We start from the raw sequence: 27,759 nt of genomic DNA, 5'->3' as shown, positions 1-27,759 counted from the left end.
AATCTTCTTCTCCACTCTCCAACTCTCCATTCCACATAATTTGAATTGGCTTTACACGTTCAGAACCAATGGTGTTTTGGTGTCAGTGACGTCACACCTAATGCAATTTTTATTTTTTTTACCTGAATGCAAACACCACTTCAAATAACTCAGAACAAAGTCATTAAGATTAATTTCATGGTGCTTTTATGGCATTTTTGTTATTTTGGGAGCCTGACAGTCATGGTCACTATGGACTGTCCTTAAAAATTCTTCAGAATTGCTCATTTTGTGTTCTATGGTAACAGCTTACGGGTTTAGAATGACAAGATGGTGAGTAAATAGTTACACAATTTTCAATTTTTTTTAACAAAGTAGTTGTGAAAATAAAACTGAACTCTCAGTTAGGGACCTAACCCTGAGTACTTGTCCATTTCTGGGCCATGACTTCAGGAAGAGCCCTCCATTCTATGTTCTTTACTCGCTCTGAGGGAGGTGATGCCCGGATGCTAGCCTCAATTATACTTGCTTTGGTCTTTCACCGAGCCATCCGGTCCAGTATGCGTCACCCTGTGCTGAAGGGACTGGTCTCACACACACACACACACACACACACACACACACTGCTGCTGGCTCTCTTCTCTGTGGTCTTGCAGAGTGGCCAAGGCCCCTGACTGTAGGCTGGCCAGGGACTAGTGTCTGGATGGCAGCCATCTAGGTCTCAATGTATTCAGGCCAAAGACTTGAGCCAACCCTGGGGAGATGAAAAGACATTCTTACATTGATCCTCTGTTTACAGCTGCTGTCGTTACTGAAACTATTACTACAATGACTGTTTTGTGTATAAATCTTGGCCCTTCTCTTTTACTATTAGTCTTGTACTACTGCAATCCTACTTTGGTAATTAAGTTTATGGCAATCAGTATTCTTTCTATCACTGCCATCACAGATTCTGCCAATGCCAAAGTGATTACTTTTACTATTTCTATTAAGGAGCAACATTATTTAAAATGGTTGCTAAGGTTTCTTGCACCAAATAGTCACAATTTAGTTTTACATGACCATTTTTGACCCTCTATCTGACCCTTTGAGTCAAACAAAACAACTGTTTTTGCTACTGTACCTTAAGATTGATATATGTAAATGTTATTATTGACTAACCTGTGAAATGAGTAACATGAGTGCTGTTTATTACTATGTAATGTTCGATTGGTGCTATTAAAATAAAAATAAAAAATGATTAAATAGCATGATTATTTTGCAAAAGAACAGTGTATGAAACATGCCTTGACCATGATTAACTAGATTATTTATTTTACATTAAATGATTTGAGTCCACATAGCAACCATAGTTTGGTTGAAATTATCATTCCTCTGTCTGAATAAAAACAATTAACCTTTTCAGAGCCAGTTCAGAACAAATACGTACTATACAATATCACATACTGTGTATATATAGCTACTGTATATCACCCAGCCTTTGGCATTATGTAAACTTGGATGGATTACGTGAGGAGGGTGCTTTGTGTTCCGCAAAGAGTATGTCTATATAGTTCATTGGATACACTTATTTCACAAGAGAAATTTACAGTGTCGACAGTTCAATAAAGCTCCCATTCTTACATACACATCTCCCCACACTCACATCTGATGTGGTACATCTACTATTTTTTCCTATATTCTCTCCTATATCTTGTCAATAAATGATTTTGATTAAAGGAAGAAATCAATCTCTATATTACTCACCCACCTCATTGTGGATCATTCAAACAGGCCTGCAGTTCACTGCACACTGTGCTAGTTCATGACTGGAGACAAATCTATGTCTAATGGTGGCTTCCATTTCCACACTTTACAATGGAGCAAAATTAAGTCTCCCTACTGAGGCTGATATCGAGGAAGAGAGCAGAGATTGGGCCTTTTATGTACACTGTAATGGGCCTAATGATGTCTGTCATTACTGCAGAGATGGATAGAGATAGAGGTGGCTACTGGTCTTTTATATATACAGGTGCATCTCAATAAATTAGAATGTCTTGGAAAAGTTCATTTATTTCAGTAATTCAACTCAAATTGTGAAACTCGTGTATTAAATAAATTCAATGCACACAGACTGAAGTAGTTTGTCTTTGGTTCTTTTAATTGTGATGATTTTGGCTCACATTTAACAAAAACCCACCAATTCACTATCTCAAAAAATTAGAATATGGTGACATGCCAATCAGCTAATCAACTCAAAACAACTGCAAAGATTTCCTGAGCCTTCAAAATGGTCTCTCAGTTTGGTTCACTAGGCTACACAATCATGGGGAAGACTGCTGATCTGACAGTTGTCCAGAAGACAATCATTGACACCCTTCACAAGGAGGGTAAGCCACAAACATTCATTGCCAAAGAAGCTGGCTGTTCACAGAGTGCTGTATCCAAGCATGTTAACAGAAAGTTGAGTGGAAGGAAAAAGTGTGGAAGAAAAAGATGCACAACCAACCGAGAGAACCACAGCCTTATGAGGATTGTCAAGCAAAATCGATTCAAGAATTTGGGTGAACTTCACAAGGAATGGACTGAGGCTGGGGTCAAGGCATCAAGAGCCACCACACAAAGACGTGTCAAGGAATTTGGCTACAGTTGTCATATTCCTCTTGTTAAGCCACTCCTGAACTACAGACAACGTCAGAGGCGTCTTACCTGGGCTAAGGAGAAGAAGAACTGGACTGTTGCCCAGTGGTCCAAAGTCCTCTTTTCAGATGAGAGCAAGTTTTGTATTTCATTTGGAAACCAAGGTCCTAGAGTCTGGAGGAAGGGTGGAGAAGCTCATAGCCCAAGCTGCTTGAAGTCCAGTGTTAAGTTTCCACAGTCTGTGATGATTTGGGTTGCAATGTCATCTGCTGGTGTTGGTCCATTGTGTTTTTTGAAAACCAAAGTCACTGCACCCGTTTACCAAGAAATTTTGGGGCACTTCATGCTTCCTTCTGCTGACCAGCTTTTTAAAGATGCTGATTTCATTTTCCAGCAGGATTTGGCACCTGCCCACACTGCCAAAAGCACCAAAAGTTGGTTAAATGACCATGGTGTTGGTGTGCTTGACTGGCCAGCAAACTCACCAGACCTGAACCCCATAGAGAATCTATGGGGTATTGTCAAGAGGAAAATGAGAAACAAGAGACCAAAATATGCAGATGAGCTGAAGCCCACTGTCAAAGAAACCTGGGCTTCCATACCACCTCAGCAGTGCCACAAACTGATCACCTCCATGCCACGCCGAATTGAGGCAGTAATTAAAGCAAAAAGGAACCCCTACCAAGTATTGAGTACATATACAGTAAATGAACATACTTTCCAGAAGGCCAACAATTCACTAAAAATGTTTTTTTTTTTTTATTGGTCTTATAATGTATTCTAATTTTTTGAGATAGTGAATTGGTGGGTTTTTGTTAAATGTGAGCCAAAATCATCACAATTAAAAGAACCAAAGACTTAAACTACTTCAGTCTGTGTGCATTGAATTTATTTAATACACGAGTTTCACAATTTGAGTTGTTTACTGAAACAAATGAACTTTTCCACGACATTCTAATTTATTGAGATGCACCTGTATATATATATATATATATATATATATATATATATATATATATATATATATATATATATATGTATGTATGCTGGACTTGCACTTTATAATAGGGGAATGAACCATATACTGTAACTCTTTAAACTGACCTGAAAGAAGATAAGCACTGTCTAATAATGTTAGGATTTGTAAAGTAATTCATTACTACATGTAGACACATTCCTTTCCAAGATAGACTGGAATGCCTACACACCTCCTATGCATATCTTATTATAGTCGATAGGTGCACAGGTGTTCACAAGTTTCTGATGTAGAGTCCAAATCAATTCTCAAGTCTTTCAGGGCCAAGTCTAAGTAAAGTTTCAAGTCTTAGTCTTTCAAGGCCAAGTCAAGTCTCAAGTCTTTTAAGGCCAAGTTCAAGTCAAGTCTCAAGTTTTTCAGAGCCAAGTCTAAGTCAAGTCTCAAGTCTTTCAGGGCCAAGTTCAGGTCAAGTCTCAAGTCCTCCAGGGCCAAGTCTAAGCAATGTCTCAAGTCTCTAGTTTTTCAGCACCAAGTCCAAGTTAAGTCTCAAGTCTTTCAGGACCTAGTCCAAGTGAAGTCTCAAGTCTTTCACGGCCAAATCTAAATTAAGCCTTAACCGCCAAGCCACCACTGCCCCTTTCTGGGTCAAGTCTAAGTGAAGTCTCATGTCTTCATCTTTCAAGGCCAAGTCTACATTTACATTTATTTATTTACCAGACACTTTTATCCAAAGCAACTTACAAATTAGTCTAAGTCAACTCTCAAGTATTTGTCATTTGTATGAGTCCAAGTCAAGTCTTCTTCTCTGAAGGCAGAGTCTAATTGAAGAATCAAGTTTTTAAGGGCCAAGTCCAAGTCAAGTCTTATGTCTTTGTTTTATTGTCATAAGTCCAAGTCAAATCTCAAATCTTTCAGGGCCAAGTCTACATTTACATCTACAGTTATACATATAGTAGATGCTTTTATACAAAGTGACTTACAAATGAGTCTTTGTCAAGTCTCAAGTATTTTCCTTTTGTCATGAGTCCAAGTCAAGTCTTTGTCTCTCAACGCCGAGTCTCAAATCTTTAAGGGCCAAATCTACATCAAGTCTCAAGTCTTAGTCTTTTCACAATCAAGTTTTCTTTATGCTGCTAGTTACCACTCTGTCCTGATAAACTGATAAAAATAAATAAATAAATAAATTGTGTGCAGTATGCATTAGATGTTCTGTGAACAATCTGTTAATGTGCAGTGGGCATGCTGTGTGAAGCTGAGATTAAAAAGTTATTGACCTTTAGACTGAAATTGATGGCACACTAGTGGAACAAAACAGTTACATAGTAGCCCTTGATTCCCAGGAGACATTGCTGTCGCAGTGATAACAAGGCCACCTCCCAATTTCTAAACCTGTTATAGATCATTATTAGTGTTCTGACCAGGAGGAGTGGTTGTGCCCTGCAGTACAGATCTTTCTCCAGCTGACTCTCATGGGAAATATATTAGCAGTTGGCCTGTGCTGAAGTCCTCAGGACACATGAGCACCATTGTAGCTGCAGGGATAACAAGATATTCCACCATCCCACCATCGAGGTACAGTGAAGCCAAATATCCGGGATATTGATTTGGTGCCTCTTTGTGTTGGTACCACAAGGCACCGCTCATTTGCAAACCGCAGGCTTCTGGTTGGAATTTAGCTATGCAGGAATGATTGTAGGTAAGCTGGTGCAGACACAGTGATTGTTCTGTATGCCAGCATCAGAGCCTTGAATTTGAGATGTGCAGCAACTGGCAGCCTGTGTAGAGAGACACTTGGGATGTTTTTGAGATGTGGTCGGTGAAGTTGAGCTGGTCGTCGATGGTTATCGCCAAGTTTCTTTTTCAAGTTATTGTAGATGAACCCAGCTGAACAGTGATATTGTACTCAAATGCAGGGAGGAGCTCGGTCTTTGCCAGGTTGGGTTGAAGGTGGTGTTCCTTCTTCCAGGCCGATGATGGACTTAAAGTTGTGCCAGATTTTACTTCTTGTCCCTTTACAAAAAACTCTGCTAAATGACTTCTGTATCACTTTAGGTTTGGGTTAAATAAAAAAGCACAGATTATTTGATAGATTTACAGTTGTAACTAAAAAACAAAACACAATTTTAGGCCTGCTCATCCCATTTTTATGTGCAATACACATCATCAGTAGATGTGCAGTCTAAGGCTGAACCTAAGAGTAACTGTTTTTTTTTTTTTTTTTTGGCTTTTCAGACCTACATTGGACACATTCTTCTTCTCATTAACCCATACAAGGACCTGCCTGTCTACTCTAATCTCGTAAGTACAGACCTAGGTTTTGTGTAGTTGGTGCTTATTTTTATCAGATGAATATTAATCACAAATGTGATTAAGAGCATGTGTCGTTGTCTGTCTAGTCATTTTAAGCGGTTCCCTACACCAGTGGTTCTCAACTGGTTTTGCTTCAGGACCCAGATTTTTTCATCAAGTGGTGATCCAACACAGTACTTAAATTGGTTATCATAAAAAAGTAAACAAGAATGTTCTTTAAAATCAAAAATAGAAGTGTATTTATATTACCATGAACTGCATAAAATTATTAACATGACATAGGCTGACAATTTTAGTTTTGAATATCTCGTTTTTGCTCTTGGCAGGCAATTGTTCACTGCACAAAACACATTGTTGTGTTTTTGTTTTTTATATGCATCCTATGACCCTATCAGACCCAATTTTGTGTTGTGACACTCCAGTTGAAAACCACTGCTGTCGTTCACACTCTGTAAGCACAACGCAGCACATTCACTCGGGACTTGATCTCTTGATAAATATTTCATGGGCTTCCTGACAGTGATAGCCTACTCAACATACAGCATCCACTTCCTATGCCCTCTTCATCTCCCGCCACAGACCGCCCCCCCCCCCCCCCCATATCATCTCTATTTATTTATTACTCCTCAGTGATGTAAGTGATTCTCAAGTTTAAAGGGATAGTTCACCCGAAAAAGAATCATCTTTCATCATTTACTCACTCCCATGTATTTTTAAACCTGTATGACTACTTTATTAAATGGAACACAAAAGGCATTATGGCTGTCAAGCAACATTTCAGTGAATAAAGACTTAAATTTAAATTTGTTTCTCACACTAAGCTTATGGTATGGCTTTAGATGACACACAAGTCATATGGACTACTTTTGTGATACTTTTTTGTCCTTTTTGAAGCTTGATAGCTTCAGTCCCCCATCTACTTTTGTTGTATAGAAAAGGACAGCTTGGACATTCTGCTAAATATCTAATTTATTGTTCCACACACGAGAGATTCATATTCATATTGCAATTCATGTAGGTTTGGAAGGACATGAGGATGAGTAAAAGATGACAGAATGTTTTTGGGTGATCTCTCTAACGTTCATCCCTGACCGGTGTCCTCTCTGATACAGCTGGCTGTCCACAGAAAGACATGAGTTGATGAGAGTAAACTCATCAGGGATCCACAGCATGTGCCACCCACTGCTAAAAAAAATAAAAGATGACAAGATGGCCATCTGGCCGCTGTAACGCTTTATTGGCATGTGAGGAGGAACACACACACATAGACACCCTTCATCAAAGAGGTGCAGTGCATCTGATGGGGCCCTTTTCCTATGTCAGCCCCCTGCATCAGAGACTCATTTCAGGCATGGTTTCTCCTGTGTGTGTCCCACCATGGTGTTCAGAGCAGAATGATGGGTTGAGAGAGAAGGACATATGTCCTTCTTTCTCAACCCATCATTCTAATCTGTGATGGCCCCAGACGACCGATATGCTCATGTTGCATCACCCAATCCCATTTTATTACAAACTTTAACGTCCATTTACAAAGACAGCAACTTGTTCTGACAAAATAAGTGGGAGCGTGGCGGTTGTGCATAATAGTGTCAGAATTATGTTTCATATCTGAGGATGATCTGTAAATGTCACTCATTGTCCTTTTTAATGGATCAGCATTATATTATTTCCCCTACAAAATATAGCTTCTTTTTGTAAAAATAAATAATAGTAATAATCAGTAATCATTCTCTAACTGTGTCCGAACACGAAGGCTGCTTTTTCTGCATTTTTGACCAGATAGTTGATGATTTAACTGACAGTGTTTCTTTATGAAGTCACTTTTTAAGGAAACTGTTTTCAGACCAGCTTTAAAGGCAGCATAATGTCACATCCAATGATCAAGAACAAATTCAAGTGAGCTTTAGAGATAACTAACCAAATATGCAATGACTACAATGCTTATTTCTCAGTAGAAATGTAATCATAAGTAAAAAAATAGAATTTACTTCTTTCAAATACTTTCAGGCAAATCTTTATTTATTTATTTATTTATTTTTATGAACCAGACATGCATGATTATGGGATGCAGAGAAGCACACATCTCTGCTGCCTTCAGAAACTGAACAGATGAAGTCAGTAATATTAGTATACAAAATGTTGCACACAAATTCAGTTCAGACATACAGTATATTGATGCCTTTCTACTTCCGTATACTGCCAGTGAAGGCAGAAATTATATGTTTTAAAACACAGCCTATGTCCCCCCCCCCGCCCTTCCTGTGTCCTGTGTCTCTGTCATACAGCTTGTGTGAGTGTGTGTATATTGTGTCTCAGCGGTAAAGGGTAATGAGATCTTAGTGTAAGCTTTTCCCCCCTTAAACTGGGATAAAATTTAGCTTACTATGCATCTTTACACACACACTCACAAACTAACACACAAAACCTTCTTTTTCTATGCACCTTTTTTTATACAACAATTGCTACAATGTAATTCTGTGACCGGTATCATACAGTAAAAACAGTTTTTGTGGTATAGGACTGCACACAATGCAAAAAAAAAAAAAAAAAGATTTTCAAACCATATACAGTATTATGTTTAAATTGGCATCATTTTCAAGAAGAATGTTTATCACAGAAAACTAAATGTTTAAGTTTGCAAGATATAAAAACAATAAATATAAGATGACAGCACAGGTCTGATATGGTCATCTGGCCAGAAACTCACACTGGCCCTGGGCCATCCTTACTGTTGAGCCCTGTCACAGGTTATGCCACTTTTAGCCAATAAGTGTTCTGCCCAGTAAGTTACACACGTTTTGTGTTGCATAAATAATGAAGAACACAGAGCATGGGAAATTATGAGAGTTCTGTAAATGTTTTATACTTTTAAAGTACTCTTTCTCTCTGTCTCTCTGTCTCTCTCTCTTACTCACAGGTGAGTCAGTTGTATATGAGCTCCAGTGGTCGTCTCTGTTCGTCTCTCCCGCCTCACATCTTCTCTTCAGCTGAGCGTGCTTATCACGTGATGCTGCAGGAGCGACGGCCGCAGTGTTTCATCATCAGGTGCCATACACTGATATGCATAACACTGCCTCTGTGAAGTACATGCAATTGCTACACCTGTCAGCCATTACTCACTTTTTCTTACTTATTCAGACATGCATTACACATGCACATTTAAATAATCAATAACTTGATTTCACTGCCCAAGTTTACACAGTTGCAATTTCACATTCTCACCATCAGGGTGGCCAGCTCCACTTCCATTTTTGACACCATTCTGAGTTATATGAAGTTAAAATCTGGAGGAATCTCCAAAACCATATAAGACTAATGAAGTCACTTGGATGAGTGGTAAAACATCTGAAATACAGGGTTCCCATGGTTATGGAAGACATTGAAATATCAGGAATTATTATTAATATTTTAGAAATGTTTTAATATTTAATATTAGCTGGTATATATATATATATATATATATATATATATACACACACACACATACACTGTATATATATATATAATATATTATATATATATATATAATAATTTATACATATTTTTATTTAATAATATTTTATTAAAATATTATTTTATTGCAATATATTTAATTTTAATTTATAGTTTTAACATCAAACATGGAAAAGTCATAGAATTATTATTATTATTTTTTTTTTATTTTATTTGAAGTCATGAAGAGTTTAATACATGTCTATTGTAAATATAAATAGTTTAAAAAGTTATACTCTGCTCAATTTTCTTTCTTTTTTTTTTTTACAATTGTGAGTGCAATCTCTATAATATATATACATAAGCAGAAAAACATGTCCAGATGTTTCTCCAGACGCTCTCGAGTATCTTTTATAACCCTTTTGTTACCTACTCTCATTTATGTACCAGCTTGCAGGTTGTAATGCATATCTGCACTCAGCTCAGTAGGCAATCCTGTTTTGGTAGAGAGGTAAAAATGAGTTAGAGATACTGGCCCCCATATTTGGGTATACCAACTCCTGCATGGGTGGAGCAACCCCAGTTAAATGCTGTCACAGAGACAAATATGCCGGGGACGGTGTAAATCCAAACCTGTTAAACACTCTCAGGGAGATTAATAGATTCGGGGGCAGTGGTGTAGCCCGCTGCATGTCCTGTTCTGTACTCCGGTCATCTCTGATTGCAATTAAATGCTGTTTCACATTCTGATGCTGCTCTGCTGGCCCGGTCCCCGTGTTCCGCTGAGCCAGAGAGAATCTGGCAGCTACTTTAATGTCCTTTCTGCATGGGTTATCCATCACACACACACACACACACACACTCATCCTGCAGGTGGAGACAGATCACTGTTGCCATACTCCAGTGACTTCAGAACCATGGAAACAGAAGTGGTGGAATGCCGGTTCAAAGGGCTTTTAAACACACATATACATATGGGCAAACACACACACACACACTCACCCTACTTGCTCAGGAATGCATTGTGCCCTTGAGTTCAATTACAACCCAGAATAGATTTCCAAAAAGAAATGGAAAAGTGGGGAGAAAAAGCATCAGACCCTCCAGAAAATGATTAGTGGGAGGCCAAATGACCTTTAAAAACCATCTGCTCTGAATGGTTTTCTTCCATTCTCCTCACTCTCTCTAGAAGGAAGCAGGCTACCCTGCCTATGAGATGGTAGAGCCGCTGCAAGCTGTTTGACTGTGCTTTATGGCTCATATTAAGAGGTTGTAACATGGATCAGTGGTGTAATTAACAAAGTTACTGTACTTCATAAAGAATATGAAGTGGGGTGTAAATCTTGCCCTGTTATTGAAGAAAGTGTACAAAAGTCCTTGTCGGTAGTAAAGCTCTGGTGTGGATTAACACACTGGAAATATACTGGGTTTCAAGCAAAACAACAATTGGTATCGCACAGTCAGTCACAGCAATATATAAGCCATTTTATTATACAGCTCTCTTGAATACTTGATTCAATCGCACAATCCATTGGTCTGATATTTGAAATGATGAAAAACATATCTGAGAAGACAAATAGAAAGAGGATGCAAGATAAAGTATAATGTTGGAGAAAAGTAACAAATTAATCTATAAACAAGAAGAACAGGTTAATTATGCATTTGGATATTCAAATATGTATATGACAGGCATCCCTTCCTGGATGACTCTGCTCATATACTGTACCTGCTGAGGAGACACAGACACCAGTAAGCCAGGGTGAAGGGTAAGAGGTGGGGAATCTTGAGCCTCTGACCACCTTCTTCCCACTGCTGGAGTCATTAGTCTGGCCTTTTGATGGAGTAATGCTGTAGTAGGCTGAGTGTGTCCTCTCTCATGTGCTATAGTGATGTGGAGAGGAATGATGCAGCTCAATGACCTGCTACAAGATCTCCCACTTTTAAATTTACAAGAGGTTGATAGGAGAATTGTAAAATGTACATTATGGTTATATTTTTTTATACTGCCTTTAATTTAAGTTGATTTGAAAATATAATTGTATTACACCAAAAGATCCTCTATTACATTAAAGAGAATCACCATGGAAAATAATAGCATTACGAAAAACAAAACAAAAATCAAGATGTAAACCATCTTTGCAGTAATAAGAATTTGGGATGGAAATGTGCTTATTTGGTATAAAAATATGCCTTAACCTCGTGTGACCCGAGCGTGACTGCTGTGTGCATTTTCCATTTCCCCTTTTGATTTTCAAGTAGTAGCACCTAATAAACATGCAAAAGATAAATGAATTTCTAGAGAAAAAAAATCCAAAACAATTATGGCAACATATGTGGACAGCAGGACTAATTTTAAATAATACCACCAAGCTATAAAAAGTTGTATTTATTTATTTATTTTTGTATCAAATTGTTATGTTTCCACATGTGTTGGTTATTTAAGTTTTTGAGACGTTACAGACATTACCTCAGAAATTAGTATAAATAATTCTGATTCAAAGTAATGGCCAGCATCATCCAATCACCGCCAAACATGTTAAAATAAAATTATACATTATAAATTCTGAATCTATGTACTGATTACCATTGTCCCATGTGTGTCAAAAATGCTGAGTGGTCCAAACAGCATCAAACTGAACTTTTGATGGGAAGTTTGATTGAATGCACTTAGCTGCATAGAGAGCTATAGGATGCTCCCTTGCTCCCTATTTAGACTTTACCTCCAGTGTGCTGTCTGTATGCACTGGTCTCAGAACAGTTTGAAATGCACCCTATTTTCATCCTAACTAAATATAAAGCCTCTGAAAGCAATTTTTTTTCAGCTTTTAGATGAACCCATTAATTCTCAATGTAATAATTCACAGTAAATGTAGGATTTCTAAGGAAAAAAATGGGCTAAAGTGCACATTAATGTACATTGTGTTTATCAGTGTGGCATTTCGTGATAAATAGCTCAAAAAAAAAAAATTTAAATGGCATATCGGATGAAACTAGTGACTTATCTATTGATAAGAGGTTTCAATAAAAAAAAAAAAAAAAAAATAGGTTTCTTACCAGATAAAGTTTGTTGGCGATTCTCCCAGAGACAAACTCTGCTGTAGTCTGCGCCATGTTGTTTTGTCACATGACTCCTTGCGTCGAAAGTTTAACCCTTTACTGACAGAGTCTCCTGAACTGAGATCACCTGGTTTAAATTCATTTAAATTACGAGTTGCCAAAATACAACGTCCACACATGTGTACGCGGGGTTGCACAAGGATAATGCAAATCTTAATATAACATGTTTTTAGTGAAATTTACCCCCACTTTTCTCTCTCTCTCTCTTTCTCTCTTTTTTTTTTTTTTTTTTCTAGTGGAGAGAGTGGTTCTGGGAAGTCTGTGGCCTGTAAGCACATCCTGAAACACCTGGCTGCTCGATCAAGTCCCAAAAGCTTCGCTTTAGAGCCACGGATGAAGCATGTAAGTCTCTCTGTCTGTCTGTCTGTCTATCACTCACATGCCAACTCACCAACATAAACATACCTCTACAGTTTGACAATTGAGAATACACAACATCTAAAGCCAAATGTGAAATACATATTGAAATCTTTGATTATTCTGCCTCTTGTAATCAATCAGGCTCCAACTTAATATTTAGCTTAATCCAAGGAGGTCAAAAACACCCAGAGAGAACTAGAGTGATCCGTTAGCATTCCCATACATCTCAATTGCAGTTTCTTGGCTGGTGCCGGTGCTTTGCTAATGGATGCTCAGTCCTGTAAGCATGTTTGTTTGAGCCAGTCACCTTACCCACAGGAAGATTAAATCATAACAACACACATTGGCTGATGCGGCCACAAGAATGTCTACAGTCCCAAGCCTTGCACTAGCGACCATCCTACCAGTTTTATGAGCTGTGATGTCAAAGTTAGCAGACGTCAGAGGGAAAAATATCCTTGTGTCTTTTTCTTAAAAAAAAAAAAAAAAAAAAAAAGACCCTGGTAAGCCATCTGGTATAATATTGAAATAATTGTGATTTATATATTTCTTCATCGGAATAGACCAAGCTTATCTGTCTGTGTGACACAAGACATGCCCACTCCAGTAATGTCCCCTATTGGCTAAAATAACTTTTAAAGTCTTGTGCAATCGCTATATGACTCATGTTGTCTCAACTCTGTAAATATGACTTTTAAATTATTTGTCACATATATTATTAAACTGAAAATATAAATGGTGGAATTAAACATTTCTCTGTTCTGTTTTCTCCAGTTAGCTCACAAGCTAACTGGTTAGACTATTAGCCAAGCAAACCGCTAGCCAATTAGCTTGCTAGTCACACAGTGGTACAGCTTCAACTCTTTTTCATTTTTGTCACGTTTCTCCTCATTGTCACCCTCTAGTGATTCGGCGGTATGATATTATTCCACTACAGTTACAGTTTAAATCATTGGTAATTAGAATACAGTTACATTCAAAAAGTATTTTGATTACTGAAGAGATTACTTTGCATTGTATTGTCATATGTTTCATTTAATATTTAGTCCTTTCAGATGGAAAACATTTATACATATAAATGATGCGATCCAAAATGCATTTGAACATTCTTATGATGTGTTACATTCAAACGAGCAGACAAAGTAAGTTTGAAGTAAGTTTGGAGCAGAAGACACAGAAATAAACCTTGTGTAAATTGTCAGCTTTACGCTAAGCTAAAATGCTATTTCTAGCCATTTTACATGCACACGTTACCAGGCATGATCATATTTTTTTTTATCAAGAAAATTCACGTTGGATCATAATTTTTTTTTTTTTCTAGTAAGACATTTGACATCAGGGCAAAAACTGTATTCTTGATAATAATTTTTTTTGTATTGTTTTCCTGTAAAAATATCTAAAAAATCTGTAAAACAAGATCGATTAGATTGATCTTGTTTCAGAAACAACACTGAATAAGATATTTAGGTTTTTCAGAGAATGTATTTTTAACATGTGTATTTTGTCTTCCTGTACTGGCAGAGTTTTTATAGTAAAAACAAGTGAAAAAAATCTACCAGTGCTGAAGAAGTAATCCAAAATATTTTGAATATGTTACTGACCTTGAGTAATCTAACAGAATATGTTACAAATTACATTTTACAGCATGTATTCCGTAATCTGTAGTGGAATACATTTCAAAAGTAACCCTCCCAACCCTGTATATATATATATATATATATATATATATATATATATATATATATATATATATATATATATATATAGAATATAGAATATATATATAGCATATAATATATGCTGTTATATGTAGAGATTATGTTTGAGATCATTCATTGTCTTGAGCATTCAGTAGTGTCCGTGTCTTACTGTAGCTCTGATCCTAACATGTGCTCTGTAATCTGGAGCCCTGGAGGTGTTTATGCACTTTCAGTCACTTCAGTCATCCTTTAGAGTCATAATAGCCCCAACAGCTGTTATTTTCTCCTTTACAGGGGAATTAAATTCTTTGAATGATTATGTGAAAGCCCCAGGCAGGCAGTTTGTTCTTATGGTCGAATCTCAAAAAGCCATTTGTTGTTGGCTAAAAGTTCCAGATCCACATACTGAAATGACTATAGTAATTGTATGGCCATGAGCAATGGGTGACATTATGACACATGAAATACATCTGTGTGTGTATGATCTCAGCACTAGTTTAAATATACACATCAGGCATAGTAGCTTAATACTGGAGCCAATGTGTATCATTGATAGCTTATTGCCACCTGGTGGGGAAAAGGGTCACCTGCTCTGATTACACAAATCCTCATGAATAGTGGCATAGCTGTGACAAAAAAACAAACAACAAAAAACAAGACATATTTCCAATGTGGTCTCAGACTTTTGGACCCCATTGTATATGACCCCATACTGAACTTATTGCAATGGATTCTGAATTTACATATACTGTGATGGATACTTGCAATGCCAGCTTTAGGCTGAAATGAGGTTTTTGCTGCCCACTGTTTGGAACAGCCATCACCTAGTGAGCATGTAAGATACCTTAAAATGCTGCACAGGTAGGCAATTAATTAGTGTTTGAAACAGTCTACATGGGAATCTCTCTGTGATTATTGCTTAATTATTTATAATTTCTTCTCTCCATGTTTGCAGGTGAATGCCATATTGGAAGCATTTGGCCATGCTAAAACTCAGATGAACTCCTCAGCAAACCGTTTTATAAAGCTTGTCTCACTGCAGTACTGTGAAAAGAGAAAGACTCTACTCAGAGGTTTGCTCCTGTTTGCCTTTCACTCTGAATAAGTCTCATCAAATGCAATACTTCCTGAAAAGAATGATAGCCAAACCTTGTGGCTGTGTTCAAAATCCCAAACTTTTATAGTGTGTACTGAATTTGATGTACTTGACCGTTGAAGTATGTTTTGTAGGTAAGCAGGTGTGTAGTAGAAATACATTCCTGTACATAATACATTTGATATGTTGGCAGTGCCATTTTGTTGTACTAACAACTGGGAAAACTTTAAAGGGTCACAACACCCCCCTGTTTCAGCACAGTTGAGCTCTCATTACATTTTTAAATGATGCACTCAAAGTGGGCATGATCAGCAGGGGAGTGAGGGGAGAAGGGGGATTGAACCCAACAACTGTCTGATCCAGTCACTCAGCTTTATTTTAATAATGCAGTTAACTGCATCAAAAATTCTCACAGTTGCTCATAACAGAATGCACAAATAAATTATACAGTGTTTTGTAAGCTCACAATACATTACACATGCTGGTAATTTATATCTGTAATTTAATATGCAAATAAATGCCAAGCCATGTACTCTGTATTGAAAATATGTTAATGTTTTTACACTTTAATAACTTTTGAGACTTATTCCAAGATGATGATTTACAAATATACAGAAAGTGCTTAGAACGGTTAACACACTTACATTAGGGATGCTTGGATGGATGGATGAATGGATGGATGGATGGATGGATGGATGCATAGCGTTTGTGTCTAGGGCAATCAATGTAAACCACATCTCTAACGAGTCCCAGTCAGAGACACCGCACATCACGGCATATCTCAAAACACTCACGTTAATAAATACGTGCTGCGCGAACATTTAAAAGGTGTTGCCTTTTGAATGAAAGCCTGTCCTGTCCACGGAGCTATTAAATACCTGGAGAGAACTATCCGTTAGCATACCCATTCATCTATGATTGTGCTCAGCTAGTGAAATGGAGGCTGCCATCTTTGCACATGGGCGCTCTGTTCCGGGATTGGGTGTCACGTGACTGATCACTCGTCAATGGGAATAGATAGGGAAACATATAAATCAATTTCACGCTTTTAAGAGCCCTTCAAAAGCAATCTGTCACAGGATGACAATGTGCTATAAAGTATTGAAATAATTTTAATTGAAATGGTTCTTAGAAAAATGTCTATTTTGTCATAAAACACGGCTACTTTTGCATGGCTGTCTATGGAGAAACATGCTTTTTGCCATCGGTTGATGTAGTTCCAGCATCTACCAACTGGTGCTAACAGGGACCTGCTAACCAGCCAGTTCCTGACCCCCTGGTCCTGTCCCTCTGTTAGCAGTGCAGGGGGGACTTGCATCACAGTACTATTAACTCTATCAACAGACTGATGGCGCTTGAGTTCGAAGCACTGGTCACATGCATGGCAACAACTCGCTTGTCAAAGGGTAAAGGCCACACCTTCTCATGAATAATATCGAGAACACCCATGACGTAGATTTGCTGAAATTCAATGGAAAGCCTAAACAACATATGTCACGACATGTGACGTTGACTTGAAGTTCATTTCAAACCTGGAAGACGAAAATAGCCCAAAAAATCTCTAAATTAACCCTTTTCCTCTTGAAATAATAATAATTTAAAAAAAAATGTTGACATTCTCTGCCCTTGTGTGCAAGACATACAGTATATACCTGTTAACATCTCAAAAAAATGTGTTGTAGTGTTTCATGACCATTTAAAGAGCCCAAGCACAGATTAGTGTAGCAACATCATTGTCAGAAACATTTATATGATGGTGATGGTTTTCTTCTGTGAACTGATGATGTATTGATTAAGTCCTTCAATATTAGCTCAGCCTGTTGTTAACAAAAACACTGAAAAGTCTTTCAACATTGAGTTCAACATCTATTCAGTCTCCCTTAACCTAATTTTAAGTCTAAAATTTACACTTGAGTAATGCCGCACGGCTCAAAGTTTTCCTTTTTTTTTTTTTTTTTTTTTACTTTCAGAATGTATGGAGCACCTTAGAGGACAGGGAGTGATTTTTATTTTTATTTTTTCTGAAATAGTTTTGCGCTCCTTCGCAATAAATTTACCATGGTTTTACTGAAGTAACCATATTTTAATCTTGATATTCGTAGAAAAACCATGGTAGTAAATGGTAGTAAAAATTATGGTATAATTTGGTGCCTATTAAATCCCTATTACACGTTATGGTATAAATAACGTTTAGTTTTAACTGATTGCAATTTTATTATGCTTGTTAAAAACAATAAAGACTATTTGTAATGTTGTGGGCCCAAAGTTACATTTTAAATAACTGAAATAATTTACATTTATTGAATATTTGTTTAATATTTAATTTATTCTTCATGTCCCCAGAGCTGCATGTCAAACATCTTTGACAAAAAAAAGTGCTAAATTATTAGATTTGTTTTTTTGTTTTTTTTTGTTTTTTTTTTTCATGCAGTTAAGTGTTTAGTATCACATTCTCTCACTAAAATGTATTCATTAGTGGTAAATGTGTAATTGTAATAATGATAGTGGAGTTTTTTTGTGTCTCTTTTGACTTTTTTGATGTCTACTATGTCCACAATTTTATGTAAAGATATAGGGAAAATCAGTTATATTTTAAAATTTCAATATTTATGTTAACAGAAATATATTATCGGTTTACAAATACTCTCACCTACCACTTTATTAGGTACACCTGTACACCTACTTATTCATGTGATTATCTAAGAGATCAAATTTTTCCCCATTCTGATGGTTGATGTGAACATAACTGAAGCTCCTGACCCGTATCTGCATGAATTTATGCATACAATTGGCTTTTTAAATAATCGCATGAATAAGTAGGTTTTCAAGGGTGCCTAATAAAGTGGTCAGTGAGTGTATGTTAGCTAGATATACAGACCATGTAGTGGCTGGTTTTATCCACTGTTTATCCACCCTGTTATTAACCATTGTGACCCAGCCCACATAACAGGATGGACATCTAAATTTGTAAATCATATACCTTGACCTGTATGACTGTTAAAGTCTTTCAAATGCCCATTTAATGATTACATAAATATATTTCTAAAATTATGTTTCATTTACTCTAAAGTTTTTAATTCAAAAAGGGACCGAATTGTAGGAATGACCTGGCTTCTCAGCTTCGACGGCCTTATGGGATAGCAGCGTGTCCATTTGTTGCACATCTCAGCAAATGCACTACATTATCCTAGTAGTGTTCCCCTACTTGACATCCTACTGATTTAACACATACTGTATAGCAGAGAAGTATGCAAATTCAGACGCAGGAGATGTACCTTTACTAGCATGCGTTTTGGTACAGTATACACAGAATGCACTCAGTAGAGATGATTTCTGCTTTATTATCCATCACCTATAGAGGGTGATAACGTTCTATTGAAATGTACAATGATGAGCCAGCAGTACCTTTCTCACTGTGTCACTGTGTGTGTTTTCAGCCCGCCTGTACACTTATATGCTGGAGAAGTCAAGGGTCATCTCTATGCCGCCACATCAGCAGAACTTTAACATTTTCTACCTGATGGCTGAGGGACTTTCAGTAGAGGAGAAGAGTAATCTATATCTCAACAATGTCCTAGCCCACAGGTAACACACACAGTGATGATATGAATGTTAATCTTTTGTGAGAAAACACCAATTTCTCTAACCATCCATTATTAGGGTTACCATGGCACAGTGATTGTTTAAGATGGTAAAACCATGGTATTTTTGATATACTGTTTAACCTGGAACTGATTTATTAACACCTTAATATGTTGACGTACCATAATATATACATAGTAATCCAAGGAACTACCGTACACACAGAAAGACAAAACGTGTAATAGACATTAAGTGTATTACTGGTCAAATTGAACCAATTTTAAGACACAAATAGGGTTGTAAATATTTGATCCAACAACAATTTAATTTGATTGTGATTTTATTTATTTATTATTATTAAATTATGGTATCATTTTTAATTCATTAAATCTGAAATTTGGTCACAATGTGGTTCTCCTCAATTCAATTAAAATTTTGGTATGATTCATAATTATTTTGAAAAATATATTGAAGACACACATATAATTGAAGGGGAAATTTACACCGTAATGGGATATTGACAAAAACAACAGATCAGGATTTACATCAAGAATCTTATTTTGCTTTAGAAATGAGTTACACCTGGGTATTATTAGAGTAGTTCAAATTGATTATTGAAATGCACTGAATTTTCATTGTCAGATTGATGCATTGATGCCTTTGTACACCCCTAAACAAAAGCGTTGTAAGCCTTTAATATTATCAGGATTCATCAGTGTGTTAAAACATGTTAATCCCAAGTGATGCTATTGACTAGTTTAACACAATTCAACTCTTTGCGACCCCAAGTTCCTCAGCAAATCATGCACGAGGGGCAGTGGAAGTTTGTCGTTAAAAATGTAGCATTCACCTCTGTTTGATTTGAATTTTTGGGTATGTTGGTGAGAGTTTGTATATTTTGAGCATGACTCAGATCTGCAGACCCAGACTAAATGCTCACATAAAGTTGGCATTGCCAACAAATTTGCTAACAATGTGGCATTGCCAACATAATGTCTAAATCAGAGGTTCTCAACTAGTTTTACCTGAGGGCCCAGATTTAATATTGAACATAATGTGGCGACCCATCACAATACCAAAATTGTTTATTGTACAAAAGAAAACAAAAATGTAAAATCTTAAAATCATTGAAACACATTTGAAATGTGTTGAAATGTATAAATTGGTTTATTATTCGATGGTTTCATGCTTAGCAGCCAATAATTCACCACACAAAACTGTTTATCCTTATTGCAAGTGAACCTGCATTTAATGTAGTCTGGGTCATATTTTCTTTTACCTTGCACAGTTTTGTTTATGGTTATGGTTTGAGGCATGTCATGCAAACTGTCCATGTTGACATTTGCCTAATTTGGCTAGATTCTGCCAAGTAACAACACATTTTATAGATTGGATGCACAACCTTTGATTTCAATGACAAAAGCTATTGCAAATGTTATGATAAGTGGATTTATTTTGCTTTACTAAGTATGCCTGAATGTATGGTTTGTTACTTGGCTTAGGATTGATGCTGTTTTCACGTATCAATAATTGGAAGATTTTCCCTATGAGTACTGAGATATATATATATATATATCAGGATATTTTTCAGATAAATAGGGCTGCTCAATGCACACTAGTCTTTATCTTTTCAAACATATTTCTCAACACAACATTGGCAAAGTGTGAGCGGCATGGTAAAGTAAAGGGGGTCACGCAGACAACATCAGAATCAGAATCAGAATCAGATTTATTGCCAAGTATGTTTACACATACAAGGAATTTGTCTTGGTGACTGGAGCTTCCAGTGTACAACAATACAAAAACAATACAAAAACAGCAGCAAGACATAGATAATAATAAAAAATAAAAAATAATTATACACATACGTACACACAGACACACACATACACATATGTAGTGTAAATCTAATACAAATCTGTTAAATCTGTAATGTACATTGCAAATGTTTTTTTTTTTTTTTTTTTTCCAGAGGAATGAAATGGAAGAAAAGGTTGGATGTGTTGGATAAATATAAAAAAGACTAAACTGTGTATTGCACATAGTTATTGCACAATGGGACAATTTAACTGTTCATGAGATGGATAGCCTGAGGGAAAAAACTGTTCCTGTGCCTGACGGTTCTGGTGCTCATTGCTCTGAGGTATCGGCCAGAAGGCAACAGTTCAAAAAGGTAGTGGGCATGGTGAGTGGGGTCCAGGGTGATTTTTCCAGCTTTTTCCTCACTCTGGAAGTGTATAGTTCTTGAAGGGTGGGCAGTGGGCAACCAATAATCCTCTCAGCAGTCCGAACTGTCCTTTGTAGACTTCTGATGTCCGATTTCGTAGCTGAACCAAACCAGACAGTTACTGAAGTGCAGAGGACAAACTCAATGACTGCTGAGTAGAACTGTATCAGCAGCGCCCGTGGCAGGTTGAACTTCCTCAGCTGGTGAAGGAATTACAATCTCTGCTGGGCCTTTTTCACAATGGAGTCAATGTGTGTCTCCCACTTCAGGTCCTGTGAGATGGTAGTGCCCAGGAACCTGAATGACTCCACTGCTGCCACAGTGCTGTTTAGAATGGTGAGGGGGGTCAGTGTTGGGGTGTTCATCCTAAAGTCCACAATCATCTCCACCGTTTTGAGCGTGTTCAGCTCAGGGTTGTTTTGACTGCACCAGACAGCCAGCTGTTCAACCTCCCTTCTGTATGCAGACACATTGTCATCTCGGATGAGGCCGATGACAGTGGTGTCATCTGCAAACTTCAGGAGCTTGACAGAGGGGTCCTTGGCGATGCAGTCATTGGTGTAGAGGGAGAAGAGTAGTGGGGAGAGCACACATCCCTGGGGGGCACCAGTGCTGATTGTACAGGTGCTGGAAGTGAGTTTCCCTGTCTCACAAGCTGCTGCCTGTCCGTCAGATAGCTGGTAATCCACTGACAGATAGACATGGGAACAGAGAATTGGTGTAATTTATTCTGGAGTATAGCTGGGATGATGGTGTTGAAAGCCGAACTGAAGTCCACAAAAAGGATCCTTGCGTATGTCCCTGGTCTGTCCAGATGTTGGAGGATATGATGCAATCCCATGTTTACTGCATCATTCACAGACCTGTTTACTCGATAAGCAAATTGAAGGGGATCTAGAAAGGGTCCAGTAATGTTCTTCAGGTGGGCCAACACCAGTCTCTCAAATGATTTCATGACCACAGACGTCAGGGCGACAGGTCTGTAGTCATTAAGTCCTGTGATTTTTGGTTTCTTTGGGACAGGAATAATGATTGAGCGTTTGAAGCAGCATGGGACTTCACACTGCTCCAGTGATCTATTGAAGATCTGTGTGAAGATGGGGGCCAGCTGGTTAGCACAGGATCGAAGTCACACTGGTGAGATGCCATCTGGGCCTGAAACTTTCCTCGCCTTTTGTTTCCAAAAGACCGGATCACATCATCTTCACAGATCTTAAGTGCAGGTTGAGTAGCAGGAGGGGGGAGGAGGGGGGTTGCAGGAGGTGTTGGTGTTTGTGTGAAATGAAGGTCAGAGTGGGTGTGGGGTGTGAGATTGGGCCTTTCAAATCTGCAGTAGAACACATTTAGGTCGTCAGCCAGTTGTTGGTTGGGGGTAGGAGTCCTATAATTTGTGAGTTGTTTCGTGCCACTCCACACTGATGCAGGGTCGTTAGCTGAAAACTTGTTTTTCAGCTTATCAGAGTATCTTCTTTTAGCCGCTCTGATTTCCTTGTTCAGTGTATTCCTGGCCTGATTGTACAAGACTTTATCCCCACCCCTGTAAGCATCCTCTTTGGCCTGAAAAAGCTGCCTGAGCTCTGCTGTAAACCACAGTTTGTCGTTGTTGAACTTTAAATAAGTCCTAGTAGGAATGCACATATCCTCACAGAAACTGATATATGATGTAACAGTATCTGTGAGCTCTTTCAGATTGATGTCTGCAGCCTCAAAAACACTCCAATCTGTGCTTGTAGTTCCCGCTCTGATTCATTGGTCCATCTCTTTACAGTCCTTACTACTGGCTTGGTTGATTTTAATTTCTGCCTGTAGGTTGGAAGATGATGAACCAGACAGTGATCAGAGAGTCCCAAAGCTGCTCTAGGGACAGAGCGATATGCATCCTTTATTGTTGTGTAGCAATGATCCAGTATGTTCCTGCCTCTGGTGGGGCATGTAATGTGCTGTTTGTATTTGGGCAGTTCACGTGTGAGATTTGCTTTGTTAAAATCCCCAAGAATAATAATAACTGAGTCTGGGTATTGTTGTTCTGTGTCTGTGATTGGATCAGTCAGCTGTTGCAGTGCTGTGTTCACACACGCGTTTGGCGCGATATACACACTCACCAGAATAAACGAGGAAAAATCCCGTGGCGAGTAGAACGGCTTACAGTTAATAAAGAGCGCTTCCAAATTAGGACAGCACGTCCTCTTTGACGCTGTTACACCAACTTTCATTGATGTAAAAGCATGTTCCGCCGCCTCTCGTTTTCCCCGTTAACTCCGCGATGCGATCCACTCTGAACAGTTGAAAGCCCGGCAGATGTAACGCGCTGTCAGGAATGGCTTCACTCAGCCAGGAGTTTGAAAAGTCCTTGTTTGTGCGGGTGAGGAGATGTAGTTCGTCCATTTTGTTAGGAAGAGAGTGGAGATTCGCTAGATGAATTCTCGACAGCGCTGTTCGAAAGCCGTGCTGACGGAGCCTGACCAGCGCGCCCGCTCATCTCTCTCGCCTGCGTCTCCTAGCACGTTTAAACAACACAGCTGGGCCTCCGACTAAAATGTCCGGCAAAACCGAATATTCAAAAACCGGGAAAAGGTTGTCTGGTATATGCTGCTGAATGTTCAGCAGTTCGTCCCTGGTAAAACTGACTGGAAAAATATTACTAAACACAGGTTTTTTTGTGGTTTGACAGCTTAAATGAAAGACCTATTCAATGCTACGTGCAGGGAAATTGCATAATAAACAGCTATATCAAATTATTCAGTTTGCACTGTTGCACCAGTTTTCATACACACCTGCAAACTCATCAATGTCACTCTGTTCATTCTTGAAGAAGAACAAAAACCTTCGTAACTTTGAATTGCCATCAGGCTCTTAATGTGTGTGTGATCTGCCCTTTGTCCATGCCACAACCAGCTTCAGTAAATGTTATGTCGCCCCCTTGTGGTGTCCCAAATCTATTACGTCAGACTACATTGAATGGAAGTCAACTGACAGTGAATTGAAAGCACACAAATTAGGCTTCTAATTTAAATGTCGGCTGATGTTAATGTATCGATGCCACAAAAATGTATCAATAAAATAATGTGCCGATCAATAAATGGTATCAATATTTTATGACATCTCTATTAGTTACATTTTATATATGAATTTACAATTGTTTTTTTCCATATCAGAACAGACTTGCAACCCATTTTTAAGTCGCAACCCACTAGTTGACAACCACTGGTTTAAATCCTATTGAAATCGAAACCATGTCTCTTGACTCATTTTCTGTGTGTCTCATTTCATCTATCTGTGTGTGTGTTATATTGCAGGTGTCTGAATACAGCAACTCCAGGTGAAACTCCTGTAGTAGCTACTGCATGTCCTCAGAGCAGAGAGAAGCTGTCAGCCCTTAAACAAGCTCTGCGTGCTCTCAGCTTCAACAGACTGGTACACACATATTCAATATCACATTCATCCTCATGCACACATATGTATACAAATGAAAAGATACAAATCAACTTAATATCTACTCGTGTAGTTTTTAAGTAGTTGTATGTGCAAGGCTGTGTGTGAGACAGAGAGGGAAAGTGGCTCTATCCTAGATTATAAGGTGAGGGATTTGTCAGTGCTGACATATGCTTGTTTTTAGTTGGGGGACATAGTGCTGATGTCCCCCACATAAAGATATTCTTTACATACAGAGATGTATTTACATGAGCTGATAAGAAACATTTATGTATTGTAATATTGTGATGCTTTTTCATTGATCCACTGATGTCAAGTATTGACATTATTACTTTTTCATTACAAGGCTTATCTTACAATGAATAAAGTTAATAAAAGTCTTAATGCATCCCAACAATGGGAATCATTGCAAGTTATAGAAATAGTCATGAAATGTGCTGTTCAGATGTGCTGTTCTGATTTATGTAGGTCTATCTATCTATCTATCTATCTATCTATCTATCTATCTATCTATATATCTGTCTGTCTGTCTGTCTGTCTGTCTGTCTGTTATCATTCATGGATATTTAGTTATAACGGGGTATAATATCAGTTAAATGTATATTTTGTTATAATAGGGGGCATACCAGAGTTACACCATGTTTTCAGATTGGTGTGTTTAGTTTAAATGCACACATCTACACACTCACAGACACCTGACCTCCAGCCAGACAGAGTGTTCTAATCCTACCAGGAACCTGTAAATCTGCCTCATTAAAGAATTAATGTTCTCTCATCCGATCAGTGCAGCATGAACCACAATGAAACACACACACACACACACACACACACACACACACACACACACACACACACACACACAATTTGGCAGCCTCTCTCAGATTGTTTTATCTGCATGTACTGTATTTACTACTGTTTTATAATGATGCACACTCATTATCTATATAACCCCCCTTACACACAAACAGGGCATAAAATTAAAATACCTGCAAGTTCTGGGTGAATTAAGATAATATACCAACCAAAAATATTTCTCACTGGCTGTATTGTTGTATTTTGGTTTAGTTTTATTACAAAATATAGCATTTTTTTCTTATGAAAATGGGATTAATTAGCTGTTTGTTTTTAAAGTTATCAGCAATTGTTTTTTTTTATTTTTATTTCTTTTTATTTTTTCGCTAATTGCCAAACATTTTTCACTGAAAAGAATTATAGTATTTTTGAAAATGATGTTTAAAATTATGTACACTCACACGAGAGGAAGACTAGTCATATCAGTGATCAAGATAAAAAAATAAAAAAATAAGTTCTGCCATGTTGAGATCACATGACCAGACAAACAACAATAAAGGTTTTTTCACTTTTGAACTAGAAGTGCCTTTTTCTCATTTTTATTACTTACTTTATCTCGATAATCCTCTGTTATTGGACACTTTCACTTGCAAAATAAATTAATCATGGCTGACTGCAAATACCACACTTGTTCACTGGCATCAATAACTGAGAAATTTTTCTATTATGTGATGCCGAATTTACGCTGCTAGGTACAACATAAACACAGATATTAATTGAAAAAAAAAACGAATGTTTTATTTACTCGCCAAAACAATTTTTTACTTGCATGTGGTGCTTGGTGAGTGTTAACTTTGGAAATTTGTACACAAATTTAACAGTACAATTACATTTGTGTACAGGGTCCAAATTCAACACTCACCAAGCAACACATGCAAGTAAACATTTGTGGCAGAACCAGCCCTGTTTCTCTGAAGGCCTGTTTTCTGCTTTATAAAAGTCCTAGGTTCAGCCTGACCCTCATAAAGTTGTTTGTTTGTGTCTCGTTCAGGAGGTGGAGAATTTTTTTGTGGTTCTTTCTGCTCTTCTGCACCTGGGAGATCTGCGCTTCACTGCCCTGACAGATGCTGACACTGCGTTTGTGTCCGACTTGCAGCTGCTAGATAGAGGTCAGTGGTACAGCTGCATGATGTGGCCTGCAGGGGGCGATCTCCTCCACCAGAAGGCCTTTTTTCAGACACTCAGGGAGGGAAAGGGAAAGTGGGCAGGTGACTACGCAGCAAGAATTGTGTCACACGCCATCCTGGGTTGTTTACATCAATTCTAGTGTGGCGTAATAGCAGAATCACTCACCACACAATGGAAAACTCTTCCTGCCTCTAATACACAGCACACTCGAGCGCATAAACACGTTCTCGTACTGTTTTTGTGCTAATCACCCTCTCCAGCCACATACAAACACAGGGTCACCTGTTTCCTTAAGCCCCGCAGTGCAGTGTGGCGGAACAGAATGGCCACTCGTTGCCCTCTCTGATACATAATGACACACATAATACCGAGACTGGGTAAACAAGTGATGTCAGCATGCACAAACGTGGATTCATACACATCCATATGAGGTTCCCGTCACTGTGGATATGTGAGATCAGAGTTTAAAGTGGGCCTCATCACAGTCTATATAAACATGCCCCATTATACACTAATGGACACACACACACACACACACACACACACACACACCACACACGCACGTATTACTGTGTTTGGCATCTACTGTGATTTACAAGTGCATAACAGAAAATAAATCAAAGGGTTGGACTGGCATTAGAAAACAGGACTGTGTACAGTGTGAGTGCACATCATTTGTGGTTCTATATTAATATGCTGAGTCTAAATATCTACTGTAACACATGCAATTAGGCTAATGTATCATATTACTTGGCAGAAGAATTGCCCTGCTGCAAAGACCAGCTCAGATCAGTTTGAATTTCCATTCTGGTCCAAGCTGGTTTATGCTGGTTAGTGCTGGTCTAGCTGGTAGTCCAACACAATCTTTCTGATCACCAGCTAAACTTAGGGTCAACAGCAGGGATGTGCATAGACATTTTGAGGGGCAGTGGCGCAAGCCAAGAAAAAG

The 27,759-nt window shown here is 38.0% G+C and overlaps 1 protein-coding gene across 2 annotated transcripts in view; it reads left to right on the top strand.

Moving 5' to 3' along the window:
• The window catches only part of LOC127447516 (unconventional myosin-XVI-like), a 296,555-nt gene that overhangs the window by 142,734 nt on the left and 126,062 nt on the right, over window positions 1-27,759 (top strand). For both annotated transcript variants that reach the window (XM_051709448.1, XM_051709447.1), the window contains exons 12-18: window positions 5,807-5,872; window positions 8,802-8,929; window positions 12,670-12,775; window positions 15,449-15,566; window positions 19,027-19,174; window positions 24,695-24,812; window positions 26,674-26,791. In XM_051709448.1, coding sequence (XP_051565408.1) covers window positions 5,807-5,872; window positions 8,802-8,929; window positions 12,670-12,775; window positions 15,449-15,566; window positions 19,027-19,174; window positions 24,695-24,812; window positions 26,674-26,791 — 802 coding nt within the window. The remainder of the gene's footprint in view (window positions 1-5,806; window positions 5,873-8,801; window positions 8,930-12,669; window positions 12,776-15,448; window positions 15,567-19,026; window positions 19,175-24,694; window positions 24,813-26,673; window positions 26,792-27,759) is intronic.

The sequence above is a fragment of the Myxocyprinus asiaticus genome, chromosome 10 (genome assembly GCF_019703515.2).
Source record: "Myxocyprinus asiaticus isolate MX2 ecotype Aquarium Trade chromosome 10, UBuf_Myxa_2, whole genome shotgun sequence".
NCBI lineage: Eukaryota > Metazoa > Chordata > Actinopteri > Cypriniformes > Catostomidae > Myxocyprinus > Myxocyprinus asiaticus.
The sequence above is the reverse complement of the archived record's forward strand: the minus strand, read 5'-3'. Positions and strand labels throughout refer to the sequence as shown.